At 40.3% G+C, this 16,188-nt stretch overlaps 2 protein-coding genes across 2 annotated transcripts; both read right to left on the minus strand.

Annotated features, from left to right (window-relative positions):
- Positions 1-1,665: 1,665 nt before the first annotated feature.
- Positions 1,666-2,973, minus strand: LOC149142265 (non-specific lipid transfer protein GPI-anchored 14-like). Its single transcript, XM_089448627.1, has 3 exons — positions 2,397-2,973; positions 2,234-2,320; positions 1,666-2,114 (listed from the first exon to the last, which is right to left on the minus strand). Exons 1-3 carry the CDS (start codon positions 2,728-2,730, stop codon positions 1,951-1,953), a joined length of 585 nt encoding a protein of 194 aa, XP_089304753.1. The 5' UTR covers positions 2,731-2,973; the 3' UTR covers positions 1,666-1,950.
- Positions 2,974-11,795: 8,822 nt separating this feature from the next.
- Positions 11,796-12,287, minus strand: LOC149142266 (uncharacterized). The gene has a single exon (XM_089451439.1). The coding sequence runs from the start codon at positions 12,285-12,287 to the stop codon at positions 11,796-11,798; it is 492 nt and encodes a 163-aa protein (XP_089307565.1).
- Between the last annotated feature and the right edge of the window lie 3,901 nt (positions 12,288-16,188).

Genomic DNA, 16,188 nt, shown 5'->3' on the forward strand with positions numbered 1-16,188 from the left:
ATGGTTGACAGAGCCATGTATGTGAAAGACATCCTACAAAACTGAACGAAGGGGATTTACAGGTGTGCAGCAATAATGGTTGACAAAACCATGTATGTGAAAGACATCCTACAAAACTGACCGGCTGTTGGCACCCATGCATTCCAATAGATGGTTGTTCCTTTATATGGACATCAACATATTTTTTTTTGTATATTTGACCACAAATAGATTTGGCAGATTGATATAGAGATTGATATGGAGACAAGTACTCATTAAGGGGGAGTGTTGAAATATTTAATTCCTACTTGTCTCTAGTTGTGATACTTGTCTCTAGTTGTGATTCTCACTAAGTAAAAGAGTATGTTCCTAGTTAGGATCCATTTCCTAATTTGGTGTGGGGTTGAGAGATTACCTCAACCAACAAATTATGTGTCTCTATCTTAAAACAACATGTGTGTTTAAAATAGTCTCTATCTTAAGACAACATTCTTGTTATATATAATTGCATTTAATTAATAAAATGATTCTGGATTCTCAGTTTTTAAGTGATGCGCATGAAAACCATCGGTTCGTAAGTGGCAGGGCACCGTTCATAACAGTGCCATTGTGTTATATCAAATTTTGGCTACAGCCAATTACAGATAGGAAATTTAACACTTCGAAGAGAAACAAACAGTTTGACAAAAATACGCAATATAGTTTTAACTCGTGTATTAAGTATATCGTCAGTATAATAACGTACAGAAAAGGCTAGCCAATGATTTTAATCATATTCCAATTTTTAAGACTTGGGCAAAGCGATGATATTAGACATTGATGTATGAGATTTTGTTAATAAAATTCGTTTTATCAAAACCACCAATTGATGTATGAAATCAGTTCATTTATTTATATAAAATCTGGTTATAGATATCAAATAGGTTAACCAAAATTTTTGAATTGATATCAAAATGAGATCTTGTTATAGACATACGAAATTGATATATGAGATTCTGTAACACAAAATTATGTATGAATGAGATAGCTTATGTACAGCAACTTACTTATTATGGACACCAATTTAATTGATGTAAGAGATTCTGTCAAAAAAAAAAAAGCATCAATTTAATGTATAAATGAGATCGCTTATTAATAAAGTTAATATTTTCGACTCATATTTTCATTCATATTTGCATTTTTCTTTTTCTTTTTCTTTAGACAATTTGATCAGACCCCACAACTATTTTCATGATATTTCTTTTTACTTTGGACAATTTTATCAGACCCCACAACTACCCTTCAGTAAATTGAGCAAAAAGAACTATAAAATTTGTGTGGGGCATATAACGAGGCAACAAAATAGAAACACAATACAGACATGATCGGAAATGGCCCAATTCCCAACAACCAACCCGCTACACTTTTTGTTCGAGCTAAAGCTGACATGAAACTACAAAAGTGACCAGGAAATATCAATTTCACATTGCTGAAATTTTCCCACCGATTGAATAAATGTTATATAAATATGTTCGTAAGGTGACTGAGCATCTGAATTTTGAACTACCAAACGAAAATATAAGGGACTTTTTCCGATAAAACCTAAAGAGCGCTGGGAAAAAAATTCAGTCGAATGAAACGTAACATCAGGATGACTAGTCATTGCATATATTACTCACCATGTAGTCTAATCACCACAACAACCTCTAAGAATATCAAAAACCCTTTGCAGGAAAGGTAAGATGCCCATAAGAAACGATCGATTTCAATGTTGCACAGGACAATAAGATTTTCACAGATGCCTAGCAGATAACATTATTTGTGAATACAAATTTTCAAGAAAGCTGATTAGGGCACTTAGATGTCAAGATCGCCATCGATGAAAATTTCGGTTGCATCATCAAATACAAAAATCCGAGAAAATAACCTAATCGGTCGCCCATCCCTTGAATCCATCTTCTCAGAATTAAAGCGAAAATCAAATCCAAAGTCCTAATACCTACTTAAACGAAAATCGACTCCAAACTTTGAAAGAACCAAAAACCCAAGTGGCAACAGGACCGCCAAGGCGCTCAGACTAAGCTTAGGCTTTAAGTTCAAACTCATGCTCTTGCTTAAATCAGTGGTTGCCGCAGTTGAAGAAGACCCTGAAGATCCTAATAAGAGAAAACAATAAAAACAGAATCACTGAGAACCTGCAACCAAATTAGCCCAAACCTTCTACAGTGTAATTAACAAAATTCAATTCACAATGCTCTACAAATATTCATCTTACCATCAGAGGAATGCGGCGCAGGGGAGGTCTTATTGGCAGCTTCAAAAACTTTGGCATCAGGTGAATTTGGGGCAATATTGAGAAGCGCTGCCAATAAAAAGAGACTGAGAATAGAAAAAGTGGTTGAATTCAGAAGCCAGGGATTTTTAAGAAGCAAAGGTACCTGGACACTCAGAGATATTTGCATTCACTTTGCAGGCAGCAGGTAACCCCAAGGCAAGGGTCTGATTAATAGATACACCAAGTGAAGGGCTAGTACTATCCTTCACCAAAATACACAAACACTTGGGCGCAGTCTGGTATACAGTCTTCAGATTAGTGCAACAGTCTGTGCTGGGGCTTTTCTGGTTGCCCTGTACATAAGCAAAACAATTAGTCAAACTAGTAAGCTTATCTGTGCACGCCTTCTGGTCGCCCTGCAAATCTGCCAGAGCAGATCCCACCAAGGACGCGGCCAAAAAAACCCAAAAACCAGTCAAGCATAATGTCTTAGCCATCTCTGAATTACAGTGCAGATTTCAAAACCTCTCCCAACTCCAGAATCAATCCGTGTCAATTTGCAGACTTCAAAACCACTCTAACTCTGGAATCAATCCCTCGTTCTAGGTAACCAGCAAGGTGGGTAGATGGAAATATATACACAAGGATCTGTGGTATAGGAATCCGTGGCAGGTAGGAGGTTGGAGAGCAATTTAATTTGTTAGGCATAGGAAGTCTCCTACATTAATCCCCCACCGATTTCATTAATTTGTTCAGAAAGGAGCAGTTGGAGCATTTATTTTGGGACTCACTGGCTGCCCTGTCTTGCTATTTTTATGGTGCCAACGGTGTAAAGCATTAAGTGCGTTCCTTTTGTTTTCAACACAACGGACTAGAGATTCGACCCCAAGTTTTGGAAATTAGACAGCACACCACAGGTCTTGGCCTCCTTTTATTGGCTTTTGTTTTCCAGAATTCAAGCCTCATCTTCTTGGCACTCCTCTCCATGAGAAAGACAAACAGTGATCTCATCCCAACACCACTCTTACCTTCCTTAACAAGCCCTTTTAAGGTAATTTGATTGAGGTATGGCGTCTTACCTTCATTAAGAGCCCTTTCAAGTAATTTGATTGAAGTATGGCGTAGGTTAAGGATGTAATTTTTTAGCGGAGAGGTTTAGGGAGTAGAGATGCCTATTTTAAGATAAAAATCAGACTTGAATTAAAAAGGAGTTACAGCTCACAGGGGAGTACTGCACCGGAGACTATACTCAAACAAAGAGAACTCTCTCCGTACATTCTACTATTCATCAAATGAATGATTACATTATTAAGTACATCACTAGAAATCAGGTAGTTAAACTCTAGGAACAAATCCTAAACTAAGGAGATACGTTACAACTTGTGTAACCATTTCTCTATTAATACAAAATAATATTAATTATTTTCAACTCCCCCCCTTAATGGAGAAAGGATTATTCTGAACTCCTAGCATCCCTCTAAACAATTCAAACTTTACACACCCAAGAGGCTTAGTAAAAATATCAGCCATGTTATCACAAGTTTTACAATATTCCACACATATTTCTTTTGACTGTTGTTTCTCTCGAACAAAATGAACTTGAGTATCGATATGCTTGGTATTTTTATGAAAGAGTGGATTGTATGCAAGCTTGATGGTACTCTGGTTGTCAGTTTTGATACTAGTTGATTCTTTCTGTTCTTCTCCTGCGTCGTTGAGAAGTCTTCTCAATCAGATAACTTCACATGTGGCTGCACACAATGCTTGGTACTTAGCTTCACATGAAAATAGAGCTATAGTGCTCTGCTTTTTGCTGCTCCATGCTATGACCCCAGATCCAATGTTGAATGCGTACCCTGTGATAGATCTTCGATCATCCAAGTTACCTGCCCAATCAGAATTTGAAAAACCTGCTAGAATAACATCAGAAGTGTCAGTGTACAAAATGCCATAATTACTAGTACCACTAAGATACCTCAACAAATTTTTTGCTGCGACCCAATGGCTTTCGAGTGGTTTTGACATGAACTGGCTCAACACACTAACAGAATGTGCCAAATCTGGTCTAGTTGTAGTCAGATATATCAAACTGCCAACTAGTTGTCTGTACGTAGTGGCATCCACCTCTCTAGTACCATCGTCACTGCTCAACTTTAAATTCTGCTGTAATGGTGTTGCTGTTGATCTGCACTGCTCCATTCTGAACCTTTCCAGCAAGCTTCTGACATACTTCCCTTGAGTAAGAAAAGTTTGTCCAAAATCTTTCCATACCTCCAATCCCAAGCAATAATGAAGGTTTTCGAGATCTTTCATCTCAAACACTTGTGACATCTGCTGCTTGATTTCTTTGATCAGATTGTTAGCATTCCCTGTTATGATCAGATTGGGGGTCCAGGTGGACTTGGCAGGTGGCCACCAATATCCACCTGGATCATTCCTCCCCCCTTAGGAAGCAATGGTCCCCATTGCGTTGAGCTCCTCCATGAGATGAGGAAACTTCTGCTGAACTTGTTCCCTGGTGAGCCACTTGCCCTGCTGAAGGAGTTGGCCTGCTTTGACAACTCGATACAGTTGGATATTCTGTTGGCGAGTGTTCTTGATCTGTGTGTCCATGATTCGATCAGTTGCAGCTTGTTCCATGCAATCTGGATTTAATTCTGTGGGTTTGAGCTGTTCTGCAATGTCGGATGTGTCTAGCAATGGTGGAAAGTATGGTCGAAGGCGGTCTACATTGAACACTGGGTGTAGGCCAAGAAATGGGGGAATGCTGAGCTCAAATGCATTGTCTCCCATAGCCTTAGTAACGGTGTAAGGACCATATCGGAGTGGTCTCAATTTCCGATAGGCTCCAGTAAGGCGTTCCTTTTGCAAATGCAACCAGACTTTGTCGCCCACCTGAAACTTGTGTGGCACCCGATGTTGATCATGTCGCTGCTTGTACTTGGCATTCGATTTCTCAAGAATGTCATGGACCTGCTGGCGAATATTTTGGATGCGCTCAATGAAGCCGGTGGCCTTATCTGTTTCGGATTGGACATGAGCTGAATTCATGTGAGTAGCTGCAAGTGGCATGGCCACATCAATGGGGCATAGTGGCTGGAATCCCAAACCCACCTGAAAAGGGCTATGGCCAGTGGAGCTGTGAAGAGCTCGGTTGTAGCTGTGCTGAACATAGGGGAGGCTCTCGTCCCATGTGCGTGGATGCTTGAGTTATACATGCGCAGAATGTGCACAATCATCCTATTGACCACCTCTGTCTGGCCATCAGTTTGAGGATGGAAGGCTGTGGACTTCGTGAGTTTGGTGTCCAGCATTGACCAGAGACTGGACCAAAATGTGTTGAGAAACCGACTGTCCCGATCTGAGATGATAGACTGTGGGATCCCAAAGTGCACCCACACTCGTTCAAAGAAGAGTTTAGCAGTGGCTTCTGCTGTGATATTCTTCTTGCAGGCCACCATAATGGCCATCTTTGAGAACCTGTCGACGACCACAAAAACACAGTCATTTCCATGCTTAGTGGAAGGAAGGCCTGACATGTAATCCATGGAGATGGATTCCCAAGGTCGACTAGGGGTAGGCAATGGGGTATAGAGGTCGTGCTTCTTAATGGTCGGTTTGGCAATGGCACAGGCAGTACATGATCGGATGTACTTCTCAACATCCTGTCGAAGATTCGGCCAATAGAAATAATTTTGCAGTACTGCCACTGTTTTCTCGACCCCGAAATGCCCAGCAGCCCGACTGTAGTGTGCTTCCCAAATCGTCTTGGCACGCTCGCTTGAAGGAACACAAATGTGACCGAGGTGGTATAATAGGGCATCCTGGAGGTGAAAATCTGCAACATTTCGACCCTCCAAGAGTGTCTGGTATGTGTGGCCGAATTCTGGGTCGCTTTTGTAGAGAAGTGGCCAATCAGAAGTCTCGTGCCCACAAGAGTTGAGCACGGTGGTCAGCGCCATGATCGGTGGTCGACTGAGGCAATCTGCAACATTATTGGTGCTGCCCTTTTTATACTTGATATTCAAGTGAAACTGTTGCAGGTACATAGACCACTTCTGATGGCGATCATTCTGCAATTTCCCTTGGGTCTGTATGAACTGCAGGGGTCGGTGGTCTGTGTGGATGACCGTTTCCTTCCCCAAAATGTAATGCTTCCATTGTCGGCAGGCCTGTACAATGGAATACATCTCTTTATCATAAGTGGGGTACTTCCGGACTGTGTCTGAAAGCGTTTCACTGTGATATGCCACTGGATGTCCATGTTGAGTAAGGACTGCCCCAATATCATAGTCAGAGGCATCTGTCTCGACCTCAAATGGTTGTTGTAAATCTGGTAACGCGAGCACTGGTGCCGTGCAGAGGCGATCCTTCAACTCCCTGAATGCCTTCTGTTGAGATTCAGACCAAAAGAATTTTGCTTTCGCCCCTCCCTTGGTGACTTGACTCAAGGGCCAAGAAATATGAGAAAACCCCAGCACAAATCTGCGGTAGAAGTTGGCAAGACCTAGAAAGTTGCGGAGCTCTATTAGAGTGGTTGGAGAGGGCCAATCCCGAATGACTTGGACCTTGGCTGGATCGACATGCACCCCCTGTTCATCAATGATGTATCCCAGATACTGAACCTGGGTCATGCCAAAAGTGCATTTCTCCAAATTGGCACATAGCTTGTGTTGTCGCAGTGTTTGGAGAACCTGTCGGATGTGGTGGAGGTGCTCTTCCCAACTCTGGCTGAAGATCAGAATGTCATCCAAGTATACTACTACAAAGGAGTTGGTGAATGGCTGCAAGATGTCATCCATTAGCCTCATAAAGGTTGCAGGAGCATTCGTCAATCCGAAAGGCATGACCAACCATTCGAAGAGGCCCTCCTTGGATTTGAAGGCAGTCTTCCACACATCTGAGGGTTCGATTGGTACCTGGTGATATCCTAACTTCAGATCGATCTTGCTGAAATATTTCGCCCCCTTTAGTTGGTCTAGGAGGTCGTCAATCCGCGGGATCGGGTACCTATTACGGACAGTGATCTTGTTCAGCACCCGATAGTCAATACAGAGTCTCCACGTCCCATCCTTCTTCTGTACCAACACGATCGGGCTCCCACAGGGCGATGAACTCGGACGGATGTGACCTTTCTGCAGGAGCTCTTGAATCTGCCTCTTGATTTCATTGTTCTCCAGAACGGAGCGCCGATAAATTGGTCTATTGGGTAGCGGCGCACCTGGGGTCAGATCGATGGAGTGCTTGACTTGACAGTGCAGAGGAACCCCTGCCGGGGAGGTGAAGATGTCTTCGTACTCCTCCACAATCTTGTCCATCTGTAGCTGTCGTGCAGAGGGACCCCGTTTGGAGGTCGCAGCCACTGTCTTCTTCTTCCCTTGAGGGCGTATCATCAGGAAAACAAATTTCCTGGTTTTGGAAATGATCTTACTGCATTGTTTTGCAGTAATCAAAGAGATGGCGACAGGTGGTGCTACCTCTGGTATCCTGAACAACTTATTTCCCAATGTAATAATAACAGCACGGGGCCTTGATTCATACACAGCATGTCGCTTCCACAAGTATGGTTGTCCTAGTAATACATCACAAACTTCAAGGGGAGCAATGTCACACAATACCTCATCCGTGAAGGGCTTGATGTTGTATGGAAGGCGACACTGCTGACTCACGCGAAGATCTCGCCCTTGGTGAAGCCACCCAATGGTGTATGGTTGTGGATGTGCTGTGGTCGGTAAGCCCAACCGCTTCACGACCTCTGCCGAAATGAGGTTCTTTTGACTCCCGCTATCAACAATGAACTATATCGGGGAGCCCTTTACCCACATCTGGGAGTGGAAGAGACGCTCCTCCTCCTCTGGATCTTCGGGTTCATTTTTCTGGATCTTTGCGGTAGCAATAGTGGCGCTGGGATCCGCATCAATGATCTGCTTCCCTTTTTCATACCCCTTATCGGGTTCTGACTCAGAGTCGGAACATGCATCTAATTCTGAAACCTTTAGCTCAGCCACCAGTGACTGCTTGGCCCGACACTCACTTGTGTTGTGAGTGGAGCTCTTATGGAACTCGCACCATTTTCCAGTGTCCTTTCTCGGCTTCGCGACATTGTTCTTTGCTTGCAGCTTCGACTGGTTGTCTTAGGCTGTCCCGCCTTGGCTCTGTCCTTTGTTCTGTGGTTTAGGGGCACCTTTCCCCTGCTTTGGATTCGCAGATCCAAAGTCTCGCTTCTTTTGTTTAAACTTCTGCTCGACCTTGACGGCATATCGGTATGCTGCGCCGAGCGAGGGGATGTTTAGGAATTGTATTTTTTCCTGGATGTACTTGTGCAGGCAGCCACGGTATTTGAGTATCAAATGTTGCTCTGAATCCTTGATACCCAACTTTGTGCGAAGGGTATGGAAAAGATTGGTGAACTCCGGCACGTCTTGGTCCCTTCCCTGCCGCAGCGTGGTCCACTTTATGTATTCATCCTCATAGCTTCCGACAGGGTAGTACTGCTCCTTGATGGCATCCCGGAACGAATCCCAGGTGGGTGCGGCTGAAAATAGTGAGCCAGTACTTTCATCCTTCTGCTCGCAGTAGGTTTCCCACCAGTCCTTGACGTGGGGGGCTGCTTTGAGAAGAGCAAAAACAATCTTTTCCCGACTCGAAAATTCATGAACAGAAAAATAACCCTCTAGCAGATTTAACCATTTATCTACGGCATCAGCGTCTATCTGACCCTCGAATATGGGGATTTCAAAATTAACTTGTACCTTAAAGGGTGTGGCGTTTCCAGAGGAGCTGCTGGAAGCCGATGCACTGCTTCTGGGTAGCCGCTGAAGGATCTGGGCAAAGTTGTCCATCATCGCGTTCTGTTGTCGCTCGAGGGCTTCTTCGAGCAAGATTTTGATGGGATCTCCTGCCCCCTCGTCTTTCTTCTCGTCCGCCATGGGAGGCCGTCGGGATTTGCGAGGCTGGTCTTGCAAAGGTTCAACCAGTTCAAGCCCTAACTCCTTATATCCCGACCTTGTTGGGGACATGCAAAGAAAAACAGAGAAAAAGCAGACCGCTCTGATACCACTGATCCGGATTTAAACAGGAACGCAACAAATTACAGAGATAACCATATACACAAAGATGCAGCGGAAACAATACTTCATTTCATTAATGGAAAATACTGAAATATGCTTACAACCAGAAATGGAAATAAACCAGCTAGGGCGATGGTAGCTTATCTCTGAGAAGAGATGTGATGGCTACATGCCTCTGAACTGTGTTACAATGAGGCTCGAAGGCCTATTTATTGTTGAGAAACAATGGAAAAACCCTTAACATTCCAAAACCTAACCCTAGGAGATGAAACGCCAAACTGTGGGCTCCGTTTGGGGTAAATTGGTACATCAACTTCCCGGGGTCGTAACTTTGGCATATGATCTCCGTTTGACGCGTACAATAGCTCATTAGAAAGATCTATCCGAGCACTATCATTGTTGGAACGGGGACCCATGTTGCCCCCGGATTCCCCAAAAAACGTCGTTTAGGGCCTCAAAACAGCTCCGGAAGTTCAGGACCCGAAAAACTGCTAAAAATAGTAAGTTGTGCTACAATTAAGGAAACTGAAAATGCTGAGAAAGACAATGGTGGGGGTCCAGGTGGACTTGGCAGGTGGCCACCAATATCCACCTGGATCACCTTGCTTCCTCATAATTTACAGGTTCTACAATGTTTAAAATCTTTGACATTAATGCATAGTCTCTCAATTTAGCAGGTAATCGAGTCTTCCTACCTGATCTCCTTGGTAGGGTACTTACCTCAACTCTGTCTATTTCAGCGTTTTTTGGGCTTGCATCATCATTGATTACATTCTCTGTTACTTCTTCTTCTTGTTTCTGCTCCTGCTCTTCATCTTCCTCACTGTTTTCTTCTATTAGCAATGGAATGTGGCAATCACTGTTAGAATCCTCCTTTTCTTCTTCAACCTGTTCATGAAATATGACATCTCTGCTTGCAAAAACCTTGTGAGTCACAAGATTAAATAACTTACATGCCTTGAACTCAGTGCCATATCCAACAAATATACATTTCAGGGCTTTGGGGTCTAACTTCTTCCTATCTGCCTTAGGTATATGAGCATAGCTTTTGACCCAAATATTCTTAAGTGACTAACTGCTGGTTTGAATCCAAACAATGCTTCAAAAGGGGTTTTGAAGCCTAGACATTTAGTAGGACTCCTATTCTTTAAATATACAGCAGTGTTAATAGCTTCTGCCCAAAGACCATTTGATAGACCCTTACCTTGAAGCATGCTCCTTGCGCACTTCACAAGAGTTTTGTTCTTCTGTTCTGCCACTCCATTCTGTTGTGGAGTGTGGGGCACTGTAAACTGTTGCACAATCCCATGATGCTTGCAGAAATCCATGAACTCTCCCAACCTGTATTCTCCCCCTTGATTTGAGCGGAGAATTTTTATCCTTTTTCCTGTTTGGTTTTCTACCATGGATTTAAACTCTTTAAAATACTGAAAGGCTTGACTCTTTTTACTCAGAAAGTATATCCATGAAAATCTAGTGCAATCATCTGTAAATAAGAGAAAGTAATATGCTCCTCCTAATGACCTAGTTTGCATAGGTCCGCAAATGTCTGTATGCACCAGTTCTAAAATGTCTCTTTCCTTTCTATTAACATGCGAAGGGAACTCTTCTCTATGCATTTTCCCTAATGCACATCCATCACAATCCAGCTTAACATTATGGAAAACAGGGAGACCATCAACCATACCTTTTCTCGGAAATAGGATGAGGTCTTGCAGATTAAGATGGCCGAATCTTTGATGCCAGAGATCTTCGACTGTTGATCCAGCTGCAACCATTGCTTGCTGTGGCATACTCTTTGCATCAAGTTTGTACAGGCTCCCCACGCGCACTCCTGTTGCAATTGTTTCCATCTGGATATCCTTAATGACACAATTATTCTTAAAGAATTGAACTTGCATGTCCTGATCAGTAATCATTGAGACAGAGACCAAATTTTTCTTAATTCCTGGAACATACAATACATTTTTAAGGTGTCTAATGTCACCGCTAGGTAACTTTACAGGAATGTCACCATGTCCTTTGATCTCATATCCACTATCATCTCCTAAATAGATTTTCGACCCACATGAAGTTTCTTCAAGAAATTCAAACCAGTCCTTCTTACCAGTCATATGTGAGGATGCGCCAGAGTCGACATACCATATGTCATCCTCATCTCCCTTTGAAGCTGAAAGAGCACAATCGACTGTAAATAGTCGAAGTTCGTGGCTGTGGTCCTCTTCTTCCCCAACAAAGTAACCCTTATGTTTTCTCTGTTTGTTTCTTCCTTCGTCTGCCTGCCTCTTATAACAATCTTTAATCTGATGACCAGGTTTTCCACAGTAAAAACATTTCTTAAAATTATTATCAGTCATACCTTTAAACGGTCTCTTCTGAAATGTGTTGGCTCCTTTCTGCTGCTGCTGCTGCGGTTGCTGGTGCTGCTTCCCTCTATACTGTCTCCTTTTTTCCATCAGAGAAAGATCATTGCTTTGAGTTTTCAAATTTTGTCATCGCTCTTCTTCCTGTAGCAGAATCCCTATTAGCTCTTCAAATGCAGGGGCTTTCTCTCTTGCTGACAGCCCTATGATGAACGTCTGGTATTCATCAGTCATTCTGTTCAACGTGAGCGTGACCAGATCTGAATCGGAAACTTTCTCTCTGATAGCTCCCAATCTGTCACTCAGGTCTTTGACTCTAGCAATGAATCCAGCAACAGACTCATTCTCCTCCATCTTTAATGCAAATAGCTTGCCTTTGAGTGACAAGACACGATTTGTATTCTGCGTCTCGTATAGGTTTTTGATCGTCGTCCAAATATCAGCGGCCGATTTACAGTCTCTAATATGTGGGATAACACTGTCCTTGACGGACATCTTCAATATAACCTTTGCTTTTGTCTCCCTTTTATCCCAATCTTGTTCTTGTGTAGCTGTTCCTGATCTCAGCTCATTTCCTGTAACGATCGACCACGCATTTTCACTTTCAAGCAAAGTCTGCATCTTGAATTTCCAGTTGGAGAAATTCGATCCATCGAGTTTGCCAGACTCGTGGAGATATGATTCTATACTGTTATTCATATTGGACTGATAAAATTTCTATCCAACTGAACACTTCAATGAGCCACCACCGGGCAAGTCCGATCTACTGCCACCGAACAGATCAGGAACTCCAATGCGCCACCACCGGGCAAATCTGATCTGCTGCCACCGAACAGATCAAAACAACTCCAATGCGCCACCACCTGGGCAAATCCGATCTGCTGCCACCGAACAGATCAAAGAGCTCCAATGCGCCACCACCGGGCAGGTCCGATCTGCTGCCACCGAGCAGATCAAAGAGCTCCAATGTGCCACCACCGGGCAGGTCCGATCTGCTGCCACCGAGCAGATCAAAGAACTCCAATGCGCCACCACTGGGCAAGTCAGATCTGCTGCCACCGAGCAGATTTGAAATTTCCACGTGCCACCACCGGGCAAGACCGATCTGCAAACAATTGCAGATTTTTCAAAGAGAAAGAGGTTGGCGCTTCTCGACAGCTAAGGATCCGCGCCAGAAACAAAATCGACGCGTCTTACGAAATTGGCGCGATTAATCCTTTATTTTCCGCGCCAATGGCACTTTCTGGCGCGCTGGCGCGCTTATCTCCCTCAAAACCGCGCCAAGTGGCATGACTGTTTCTTAATAAACCGTGCTAGCTGCTTCTTCTGCTCAAAAATGGCGCGACTGTGCACGACAAATCCACGCCAACCCTTTCTTGCGCTCAGAGATGATCAATCATCTGAGACCTATCCTTCAGGTGTTACTGTAGTCCACCTGATTCTACAAATACTTCTACATACTCCACCGCCACTACAGTTCTGTAATCAATGATGCATCCTAAAGAAAAAAAAAAAAATTAAGGCTGTCCCTACTCTGTGCTCTGATACCAAGATAAAAATCAGACTTGAATTAAAAAGAAGGAGTTACAGCTCACAGGTGAGTACTGCACCTGGAGACTGCACTCAAACAAAGAGAACTCTCTCCGTACACTCTACTATTCATCAAATGAATGATTACATTATTAAGTACATCACTAGAAATCAGGTAGTTGCAAACAAACTCCTAAACTCTAGGAACAAATCCTAAACTAAGGAGATACGTTACAACTAGTGTAACCATTTCTCCATTAATACAAAATAATATTAATTATTTTCAACTTTTTATAGTTCAGTTTGATGTGTAATGTTGTTAGTGAATTATCAAAATTGAAATTTTATTCATTTAAAAAAAAAGTTTATACAAAACTTTTAAAACAATGTCATGTTAGATTAGTATTTAAGATGGATCTATGTTGGATCAAGAAGCACTCTGTTCGATGATCTCACTTCTTTGCCTTCCTCTTTCTTTTATAACCTCCTAAGAGAAACTATATCTATCTAAGACATGACATAAAGAGGAAATAATTGAAGGTCCGGTGTCTACTCAATCTTTCCAGTACAATAATTTCATTAGCTAGCACAAGTTTCCTTTCAGACTTTGGTCAGAATTGTAATCATCATCATTATCATTAGAGGACAACGGTCGTTCAAATGCTTTCTTTTCAAGACTCATGAGGTAGTTGTATTTCATCAACTTTGAGTATTCTTTGTCCATTCATTTGTTTTTTTTAAATACATTAATAATAAAAAATCATTTTACTTTAGATATACATGTTATGTAAAATATTTTGATGTCAATTACATACACAAAGACATTTGATCCTTGTTCATTTTAAATTCATATCTAAAAAATTGGATCTCTTTCCATTTATTATACCAATTTAATAAAAAACTCATGAGATATTTTTTGATAAAAATATATTAAAAAAAAAAAAAAAACATATTAAAAAGTATTAAAATTATATATATTTAAATATATTTAACCATTTAAAAATATAATTGTGTTATTAAAAGTTAATTAAAAAATACAAAAAATCCCACAATTCAATTACTGCAACGTAAAATGTGAACCGTTTATTTTCATTGTGAATAAACGCAAAATCAAAACGCCGCTCGATATCGTTTCAATGCGTTGGAGATATATATATGAAAATGTAGATAGCACATGGACCTACTATGAAATGGACCCGCGGATCCTACTAAAAATGTGAATGCTAAGACCTTGGACTTCCTAATATCTTTATCATTTGGTTTAATAACACCTTTAACTAACTTTATGTTACGTATCGATAAGTGGTGTGGTGTGGTGCACATCATGTGTTATATAATGTGAATGCTGTAAGACTATTTATTGTACAACTTACATCCTCGGTCATATTTTACAATATTAATATCTCACAACTACTACACCAATAAATTCAACGATACAACCTACAGAATTTTATGGTATGATCAATGTTATAATTTAAAGAAACGGTTTTTATATAAAATAAGAATTTTTAATTTAAAAAATAATGAAAATAGGTCTGTCGGATATATTATACCTGATAAAGACGTAGTTGGTTAAGCTTTAAAATAACAATAATAATAACGAAAATAATAATGAAAATATATATTAAAAATTAGCCCCTTTTTTAGTTAATAAATGTCGATTTTTGTATAATTTTATAATGTATAAAGAATATTCTAGATATTTTAATAGGTACTAGGTGTAAATTTATCGTTAAATTTTGATCTTTCTAATTTCATGATAGATCTCCATCTATTTTGGTTCTCAACATACTATGTGTCAACTCCATGTCAAATATAGAAGGATTTCCCACATTTCCCACATTTTAGACAATATACAATTAAAATATTTTAACCACCAATATAGATCCATTTTAACCACTTATGTAACAAGTGCAGAGAAATATCAAATATAGGTGCAAACCTATTTTAAATATAGAATTGAAATGAAGGTTCACTATAACAGAGTTGCATTTTCGAATACATAAATTGATTCAACCCCTTGAAAATTCTTTTGAGCATTTCTATTTTGTATAACACAACTTGAATTTGCAATTCCCACAAATATTTATTGTATTTCAAATAAAATTAATAATATATATATATATATATATATATATATATGAAAGATGATCAAAATGTAGAATAGTGGGACTCATTTCAATATTTTATTCACAATTTTTTTTTTTTTTTATTTCAATTGTTTATGTCATATATACACACACATTTTTTTAAAACCATATATAACATATACATATATATTACTTCACATTTTATTTAACATGAGCATTGAAATCAATATCTATATATGCATAATTAAAATTGTAATAAATTAACTAACACAAATATTCAAATAATTTATTTTAATCTTCTATTAAAATATTTTTACAAAATTATAAGAATTATAAATCTTGCTTATACTCAAGTGAAAAAGTTTTTTTAATCAATTTATCTCTCTCTAAAGTTGATATAATATTATGTAATGAGGGATAACAATGATAGCCTACCTTGTTTTTTTTATTTAGAGAATATTTTATTCTCATGGAAGGGATTATACATCTCCCTATACAAGGCTCTAGAATGGGCCACTCATGGGCCACACTATGTCAACATGCACGGGAGGGATCAAATCCCTAGAGGTGCAAGCACTTCCTCATTTTTTTATCCTCCTATTGTGATAATCTAAAGTTTAAGATGGATCTACACCAATACTTAACACGCAAGTGTCAACTCCATGTTCACCATGGAAGGAATTACACATCTCCTAAATACTAATCAACACAAAATTGTTAACCAAGATCCATCTTAACTCCATGTTTATCATATGCTAAGATGGATAAAATCCTTCAAGATACAAAAAAAATCATCTTAATGTACTTCATTCCTATTAGTCCATGATAAATATAAAGCAACTTCATATAGAGCACCAATGAATTACACCTTTCAATTGTTGGAAAGAGAGGGGGAAGGGATA

The sequence above is a fragment of the Pinus tabuliformis genome, chromosome X, assembly GCF_031772625.1.
Source record: "Pinus tabuliformis cultivar Carrire ecotype Pingquan chromosome X, CPIR1, whole genome shotgun sequence".
Taxonomy (NCBI): Eukaryota; Viridiplantae; Streptophyta; class Pinopsida; order Pinales; family Pinaceae; genus Pinus; species Pinus tabuliformis.

Bases quoted from the DNA above. Each gene is read 5' to 3' on its own strand.
- LOC149142265 (XM_089448627.1), bottom strand. From the start codon at position 2,730: ATGGCTAAGACATTATGCTTGACTGGTTTTTGGGTTTTTTTGGCCGCG. The intron at 2,321-2,396 runs GTACCTTTGCTT...TTTTATTGGCAG, and splicing joins AAATATCTCTGAGTGTCCAG to CGCTTCTCAATATTGCCCCA. The intron at 2,115-2,233 runs GTAAGATGAATA...TTCTCTTATTAG, and splicing joins TGCGCCGCATTCCTCTGATG to GATCTTCAGGGTCTTCTTCA.
- LOC149142266 (XM_089451439.1), bottom strand. From the start codon at position 12,287: ATGCAGACTTTGCTTGAAAGTGAAAATGCGTGGTCGATCGTTACAGGA.